The sequence below is a fragment of the Arachis hypogaea genome, chromosome 16 (assembly GCF_003086295.3).
Source record: "Arachis hypogaea cultivar Tifrunner chromosome 16, arahy.Tifrunner.gnm2.J5K5, whole genome shotgun sequence".
NCBI classification, from domain to species: domain Eukaryota; kingdom Viridiplantae; phylum Streptophyta; class Magnoliopsida; order Fabales; family Fabaceae; genus Arachis; species Arachis hypogaea.
In genome coordinates this window covers 20,680,164-20,688,533 of record NC_092051.1, presented here as the reverse complement: position 1 = coordinate 20,688,533, position 8,370 = coordinate 20,680,164, and the positions used below count along the sequence as shown (strand labels likewise).

General features: G+C 35.2%; 1 protein-coding gene across 45 annotated transcripts; it reads left to right on the top strand.

The window, feature by feature from the left end:
• Nucleotides 1–3,018: 3,018 nt before the first annotated feature.
• On the top strand, nucleotides 3,019–8,370 carry LOC112758361 (uncharacterized). 45 transcript variants are annotated; one of them, XM_025807011.3, is made up of 12 exons: nucleotides 3,019–3,317; nucleotides 3,543–3,652; nucleotides 4,302–4,420; nucleotides 4,735–4,980; nucleotides 5,095–5,265; nucleotides 5,981–6,010; nucleotides 6,150–6,243; nucleotides 6,603–6,620; nucleotides 6,760–6,796; nucleotides 6,882–7,011; nucleotides 7,511–7,840; nucleotides 7,989–8,370. In XM_025807011.3, the coding sequence occupies exons 8-12, from the start codon at nucleotides 6,608–6,610 to the stop codon at nucleotides 8,100–8,102; spliced, it is 624 nt and encodes a 207-aa protein (XP_025662796.1). In that variant the 5' UTR covers nucleotides 3,019–3,317; nucleotides 3,543–3,652; nucleotides 4,302–4,420; nucleotides 4,735–4,980; nucleotides 5,095–5,265; nucleotides 5,981–6,010; nucleotides 6,150–6,243; nucleotides 6,603–6,607; the 3' UTR covers nucleotides 8,103–8,370. The 45 variants fall into 45 exon arrangements, 39 of the variants coding, with proteins under 39 accessions (XP_025662796.1, XP_072076091.1, XP_072076086.1 ...); XM_072219999.1 differs by having other exon boundaries at nucleotides 3,031–3,317; nucleotides 5,129–5,265; nucleotides 6,871–7,011; XM_072219972.1 differs by having other exon boundaries at nucleotides 3,031–3,317; nucleotides 5,095–5,270.

Here is an 8,370-nt window from a genome sequence, read left to right as displayed (position 1 = left end):
CTTATTGAATGAAATTTCACTTCAATATGTTTGGTCCTAGAGTGTAAAATTGGATTTTTATAAATGTTAAAAGCACTCATATTATCACACAACAGGAGAATATTTTCAGCATTTAACTTGTAATCAGCAAGTTGTGTTTTTAACCATAAAAGCTGAGAACAACAAGAAGAAGCAACTATACTCAACCTCTACAGTGGATAAAGCCACTGTTGGCTGCTTTTTACTTGACCAAACATTCAAGAACTTTCCAAGGAAGCAACATAAGCCTGAAGTGCTCCTTCTATCAACTCTATCACCAGCAAAATCTACATCACAATAACCAACTGCAGAAAAATCATCAATCTTAGGATACCAAAGACCAAAGTTAGATGTGCCATGAACATATCTAATGATCCTCTTAACTGCAGAAAGATGTGACTCTTTAGGTTTGGATTGGAACCTTGAACACATTCCAACACTTTTCACAATATCAGGTCTAGAGGAAGTTAAGTACATAAGAGAACCAATCATTCCTCTATACCTAGTCTCATCAACATCTTTCTCAGTTTCTCCCTTATCTAATTTTGAATTAGGGTGCATGGGAGTTCCCATGGGTTTGGCATTTTCCATACTAAATTTCTTAACTAATTCCTTAGCATACTTATCTTGATGAATGAAAATACCTTTTTCAGTTTGTTTAATTTGTAGCCCAAGGAAAAAATTAAGTTCATCCATCATACTCATGTCAAATTCACTTGTCATGAGTTTTTCAAATTCAGAACAAAAGGATTCATTGGCTGATCCAAAAAATAATGTCATCAACATATATTTAGACTAGAATAAAGGAATCATTAGAGTTCTTGATAAATAGAGTTGTGTCTGTGGTGCCTCTTTGAAAATCATTTTTCAAAAGAAAAGATCTAAGTCTCTCATACCAAGCTCTAGGAGCTTGTCTCAAACCATAGAGAGCTTTAGATAATTTGAAAATATGGTTGGAAAACTCTTTATTTTCAAAACCTGGTGGCTGCTCCACATACACTTCCCTATCTATCACACCATTTAAAAATGCACATTTCACATCCATTTGATATAATTTAAAACCACAAAATGCAGCATAAGCTAAGAGAAGTCTTATGGCTTCCATTCGGGCAACAGGGTCAAAGGATTCATCAAAGTCTATTCCTTCTTCTTGGTCATATCCTTGTTCCACTAGTCTTGCTTTGTTTCTTGCAATGCTACCATCCTCTCCTAGCTTGTTCCGAAAAATCCACTTGGTTTCGGTCACTTTCTTTCCATTTGGTCTAGGAACCAATGTCCAAACTTGGTTCTTCTCAAACTCTTGGAGCTCATCTTCCATTGCCTTTATCCAAGAAGGGTCACCAAAGGCTTCCTTAACATTTTGAGGCTCCATCTGAGAAAGAAGGGCAATCTTTGTTCCTTCATTTTCTTTTCTTGTTGAAGACCGAGTTCTAACTCCATGAGAGACGTCCCCAATGACAAATTCCTCAGGATAATTCTTTAAGAATCTCCATTCACGAGGTCTGGTGGACTTGGAGTCAGATTCAGATACCAAAGGATTCTGGGTGCTGCTGGCTTCATGATTTCCTTCAGATTCATGAGACAAAATGGAATTGTCTCTTGAATTTTCAGCAACAACAGTTTCTGGTTCAGCTTGAACAGAATTTCCATTTTCTTGATTTTGCACAGTTTCAACGTCCTTTTGAGCTTGATTTCCTGCATCACAATCTTTCAAAATACTTTGCACCAAGTTAGTATCACAAAATGTAACATGTATGGACTCCTCAATAATCCTAGCATCTTGATGATAAACTCTATATGCTTTACTAGTTGTGGAATATCCTACAAATAAACACTCATACGCCTTTGGATCAAATTTACCCAAATTGTCCTTGTTATTTAAAACAAAACATTTGCATCCAAAGATGTGCAAGTAATCTAAGTTTGGTGGGTACCCTTTCCAAAGTTCATAAGGGGTTTTCTTCAAAAATTTTCTTATGATTGTTCTATTCAAAATGTGGCAAGCTATGTTAACCACTTCAGCCCAAAGGAATTTTGAAACATTACTCTCACAAAGCATAGCTCTTGTCATTTCTTGTATGCTTCTATTTCTTCTTTCCACCACACCATTTTGTTGTGGTGTCTTTGGACAAGAGAAGTTGTGAGATATTCCAAATTTCTCACAAAAGGATTCAAATAAATTGTTTTCAAATTTAGTTCCATGATCACTTCTTATAGAAGAAATCTTTAAATCCTTTTCATTTTGAATTTTCTTGCAAAAAGGTTCAAAGGCCGAAAAGGCTTCATTTTTGTGTGCAAGAAATAAAACCCAGCCAAACCTAGTATAGTCATCCACAATCACTAAACCATAATATTTACCACCTAGGCTTTGAGTTCTTGTTGGACCAAATAAATCAATGTGTAGCAACTCAAGCAGTCTTTTAGTAGAGATGTCTTCCTTTGGTTTAAAAGAACTTTTTGTTTGTTTTTCCATTTGGCAAGCATCACAAGTGATGTCTTTGTCAAACTTTATCAAAGGAAGACCTCTTACTAATTCTTTCTTTACAAGTTTGTTTATTTGAAACATACTTGCATGGCCCAATCTCTTGTGCCATAACCACTTTTCAGATTCTTTAGAATGAAAACAAGCTACATTTTGATCCTTTAGTTCATCAAGAGTAAGTCCATACATATTATTAAAACACTTGGCAACAAAAAGCACTTCATTTGTCTTCTCATTAACAACACAGCATTCAAGTCTTTTGAAAGTCACTAAATATCCTAAATCACACAGCTGACTCACTACTAGAAAACTAGTTATTACAGACGGATATTTCCGACGGATTTTATCCTACGGAAATACAGAGGGATTTTTTGTCGGAAAATAAAAAAAATAATTAGCATAAATTACAGACGGAAAAGAGAATCCGTCGATAATTCCGTCGAAAAAATTAATTTTTTTCCGTGAAAAATGATTACAGACGGAAAATCCATCTGTAATTTAAATTTTCCGTCGAAAATATCGAGGTAACCCTAATTTTATCACCACCCATTCACACTCCATTCACACTCATCCCTCGAACGTTTCCAGCAGCCCTCATCCCTCGAACTCTTCTCCTCCGATAGAAGGTGGTGTCGCCGCCGGCGGGACAGACCATGGGTGCCCTCGTCATCTGGGGAAGCTCTACTCGACCCTCTTCGCATCGTTCCTCCTCGTCTCGCCGTCGCACGAAGTTCTGAGTTGAGCTCGTGGCGTCGCCGTCGCGAAGGGTTCCTCCCCTCCTCGCCATCCATTGTTTCTGATTCTCTGCTCCTCGCCGGTTTGTGATTTTGTGATTTAATCTCTGCTCCTCGCCCTCGTTGTTTCTGATTTTGTGATTTCATTTCCGATTTTGTGATTTAATCTCTGCTTCCTTTAATTCTCAAAGGTGTTTGATCTGCGGTTTTGCCTCTTATTTCCATTTCTCTCTCTCTCTCTCTCTCTCTCTCTCTCTCTCTCTCTCGTTTTCTTAGTAGCCAAACAACTTGTTCTTGTTCTTGTTTAGGTAGTAGTTGCTGCGTGTATTGGCTTTGATGTTTGTGCAAAGGAGTTGAAGATTGACCAGCCTTGAAGTTTGGTAAATGTGGTGATTCATATCTTCAAAATTTGCTTCAGGTGCCACTCTTCACAGTTTTTCAATTTTTCAAACCTAATTTCTCTGTTTATTCTTTTGTTAATTGTTATAATTACTATTTTTTATTTTTTATTCATATTAATTTCTTGTATTGTTTGCTTGATGGAGTATATTTTCTTCTACGATGATACGCTTTTTTTTCTTTTTTTCAACTTTTTTATTTTCCGATTTGATTTGATTTATTTTGGGGTTGATGGATGCTGCTGCTAATCACTTAACTTTGCTTGATTCATGCATCCAGCCATATCCAGTGAGGGAAAGTTTTTGATGTTGTCATGATAGGTTTTAGTGAATTACATCATAGTTTGATTTTATTACTAGCTACTTGGGTTTGTGATCATCCAAGATTATCCCTCTCCAGGTGAAAGAATAACTTCCTCACAAATGAGATTAGGAGAAGACTCTTCCATTAAAATGACAGCTTTTTTCCAAATTAATATATTAAAATGACAAATTTCAGCATGAAAGTTAAATGCACCAGAGAATTGGCCAATTAATTTTAGATGCAAAGTGACCTAATCTCCTAACCTCATTTTATTGTGTTTTTTAGTAAAGTGTATATCTAAAACACTTTGATATCAGAAAATACGCATTCAAATTTAAAGCCTGATAGTTTATTTCTAACACAAGTTGGAGAAGGTGGCACCCAACTTTCTGGAGGACAGAAGCAAAGAATTGCTATAGCTGATTGGGAGTAGCAAAGGTGGTTGAGAACGACATGTTTGTTTTGATGAACAAAGAACGAACATGTATGCTCTCTATGCTCCCATCCTTTTCATTCTCTCCTTCCCCTTTGTTTAATTTTGATTATTGCTTGTTCCCTACTGCAATTAAAAGGAAGCTAAGCTAAGCTAAGCTAAAATACTGTAAGTAATGCTTTATAATCTCTTTTTGACACTTTTTTGTTGGCATTATGCTTTATTTATTTATATTTTTTTTTGCTGTTGTAAAGATTAATTTTTTATTCAGAAATTGAATACTGTTGTCTGTACTTCACTTATGGATACTGCTTTGGTGTGGAGTTGACTATTGATAACATCATAGCTGAGTACTTCTGTGACAGATTCAATCTCAAGCTGCACACTGCTGGGATCATTGCTGCCAGTTTCGGATTGGCGAATCTTTTCTCCAGGCCCGGTGGAGGGTTCATATCTGATGCAGTTTCAAAGAGGTTTGGAATGAGGGGTAGGCTCTGGGCCTTGTGGCTTTGCCAAACATTCGCTGGTGTCCTCACCTATGCCAGTTGCTTCCTTACAGATAGTCAGAGTTCAACAGTAACCACCTTAAGATGTTGTTTTGCTCTTAATAGGTACATAGTGTTTTGCTCTTAATACGCCAGTTGCTCTTTATAGATTTGGGTTCCATGTTTTTTATTTATTTGTTTCTTTATTTACTTATTTGAAGTTTGAAATTGGATTGCAAGACAAGGAGAATGTTTGAGAAAAAGGGGTGTACAGGTTACAGGCAGGAGAGACAGAGCCAAGCCTCTGCCCTTCAAGATGGATTCTAGCGGCCCATGGGTCTTTTCCAGAGCTAATGAAGGGAACCCAAGAGTCAGATCCAAGTTTATTGCACCATGTTATTATATGAACAAGTAAGGTACTTACTCTCCTTCTTGCTTTTAAATTCAATTTTGACTATATAAAGGATTATTAACTGCTTCAAAGTAAGAGACTTAATATAATTTCATGACTAAGCTAGGTTTCTAAAATGGAAGTAAGAAATTATTACGTCTCTGCTGTGTTATATATTTCTCTGAATCTTCCCGAAAATAAAAGCAAACCAACCCATTGATCAAATTTAAATGTTTTTCAAGGTTCAAGCACGCAATGTATGTTTATCCATTTATTTTTATTATCTCTCATCAACAATAATAAGAAAGCAATATTTGAATTTGAAATCAATATCTACAATTTCATGCGGCCAGTAATTCATTTATTCATGATACTATATTACAATATTCCTAGCTAGTATAGGTTTAGTGTTCACTTGATTGCAGGGCTTGTTAAGTTATTAATTAATCATACTTGTTCACTTGATTTCACTCCTTCTCTGTCTGCTGTACGTTCTAACATAACCTTTTTAATAAATTGAGATCATAATATATATTTTCTAAATTAATTAAGTGAATGAATCTAGTCTTTAACCGTGAACACAAATAGTTAATTAGTTGTTGCTTGTATGATAAATATAGTACTCATGAAGCTACTTAATTTTAAGGATAATTTTAAGTTTTCTTCTCTCTAACATTCTTCTCTCCAAATTTTGTTGCTTTATTCTAATTATTTGAATGTGTTCTTGTTTGACAGTTGACTGAACAAAAATTGACGAGAAGGAAGGTATAAGCTTTTCTTGTTTGAGGTTACTTGTTTGTTAGAGTTACTTGCTTGTTTGAGGTTACTTGCTAAGATTAAAGCCTCGCTATATGTATTTGTTGCTGCAAATCAATGGCTTATTGAATTCTGTTTTTGGCTGCAGTTTTTCTCATCAAATGGTTTTCCTTGCCCAAGTCTCTAATTTACAATGTTCTCTTTGCCTTGTGCTCTCTCCTACTAGGGAGCTAGCTCAACAAGTATGCTTCTTATCTTTTAATGCATAGGTTGTTGTTTCATTGATTTTAGGCTCTTTATCTTTCAAAACCAGTGTCGCACTTTGCCTATTGCTTAGTTCATTGAGATGCAGCATTACTGCATTACATTCAAATCTGTTTTGACAATAATAGATATTTCAATGTGTGTGGTAGCTTTGATTAAGTGTCTGCCTAAATGGAGTTATTCCTACTTAGTCAAAGGACTAAAATGAACATTACCTCCTTGTTATTCACATATAATTTTATATATTTGATGCAACTTAATATTGATTAGTAATTTAGAATAGAAGCTTCTCTATTCAATTAAGTTACTCAACTTCCCTTGAAATTTGATTATGCAGGGTCCATGCCTAAGCAAAGTGGGCACTACTGTTTCTTTTATTTAGTGATGGCACTACTGTTTCTATTATCTCTTTTCCGTTCTTACTTTTCGGTGGGTTTGGTATGAATGTGAATATGATCTTTGCTTCTTTTTTTTTTTCTCTCTTGGTTCTTCAGGAATCCGACAATATCAGAGGGTGAAAACCAACGAGAGGTACTCTGCAGTTCTAATCTGATCAAGGCACTCATTTTATGTGAACTGTTTCAAACACTTCTAAAACTCTGCAGATTTGTGTTAGTTCCATTTTTCTTGAAGGTGAGGATATAAATATGAGCATTTCACATGCTGCTGATTCTATTGGTTTGAAAGAGATACCAAGATATGAAGTTAAAATTATTGAGGAGGATGACTGGATGAAAGGAGCTCAGGTCAGTTTGCTTCTTGGTTTCTGTTTAATAGCTAACTGCTAATTGTTTGGTTTCTATTTAATAGCTATTAAATTTACTGCGTTCTTTACTTAGCATTCTTATTCGGGGAATGATCACTTATTCATATTATGGAAAACTATCAGTGCGAGAATGCCTTTGGTGTACAGTAGAGTTCATTTTAATTCTTACTTTGTTTCCTTGAACATCTGTGTGGAAAGCTAAATATTATAACCGTCTCTATCATATTCACATATTTTAACTGTCTTTTTTTGGTTAATTGACAGAACATATGACAGATATAAATTTTCAGAGACATTTTGATATGACATGTTCTGTACTTATTGGGCCTTATATAGGGTTTGGGGTTTAATTAAGTTAGTATGAAAGAGCATATTATTGATGTAATAGAATCAGTTGAGAAATTAATCAAATGAGAGTTCAGGAAAGCAATTCTAGACCTTCTGCAGTTTCATATTCACCAATAATAGACCTTTTGCAGTTTGGTGCTGCCTTTGCCATTGGAGTCGATATAGATTCACAAGCAATTGCATCAGCATCTGAAAATGCTACTCTGAATAACATCAGACCAGACAAGCTGCAACTGCACTTGATTGCAAGCCAAACTTCTTCATCCTGCAGGGATGACTGGCCATCTAGAGTTGTCGAGGGAGAAAATGCTTTCGAGATAGACAGAGTCACTCACAAGGATAAATATGATGTGGTCATCGCAAACATACTTTTAAATCCTCTGTTAAATCTTGCTGATCAAATTATCTTTTCTGTAAAGCCTGGAGCAATTATTGGTCTCTCTGGAATCTTAAGTGAACAGGTAGTTTAAATGTTCAATTAATTCTCATTATCGATTTTCTTTATTCGGAATGCAGCTATCTCTTTGCTGCCAAATGCAAATTCTTGTTGGTGGAACTGCTTCGAATCACATTCTCCTCCTAAATTCATCTCCTTTGTTCCTTATGCAGGTCCAGAACTTATTACAGAAATATTCACTATTCTTAGAAGGCATAGAAGTGTCGAAAATGGATGACTGGGCCTGTGTGAGTGGCAGAAAAAGAAAGAATATAGATATCTGCTGATTTGTTGCTGTAGATGCTTGGTTTAGGGGTTTAACTTTTCTCATCCAATCATTCTTTGCCGTTTTAATGCCACCCAGAATGTTTTACAAGAAGCAGCATGTTGATGATATACTAGGAATTATAGTTGATGATCAATACATTTTGTTTGTGTTTTGAATTATATATATTGACTTGCTTGTTTATAGTACTTTTCTTTTAGTTTGATAATACGATGAATTTGTTTATTTTTTGAAATATTATAAATATTCGAATACAAATTAGATAAAAA

Coding starts and splice junctions, on each gene's coding strand:
- LOC112758361 (XM_025807011.3), top strand. Junction 7,012..7,510: donor ACTGGATGAAAGGAGCTCAG/GTCAGTTTGCTT, acceptor GACCTTTTGCAG/TTTGGTGCTGCCTTTGCCAT. Junction 7,841..7,988: donor CTGGAATCTTAAGTGAACAG/GTAGTTTAAATG, acceptor TTCCTTATGCAG/GTCCAGAACTTATTACAGAA.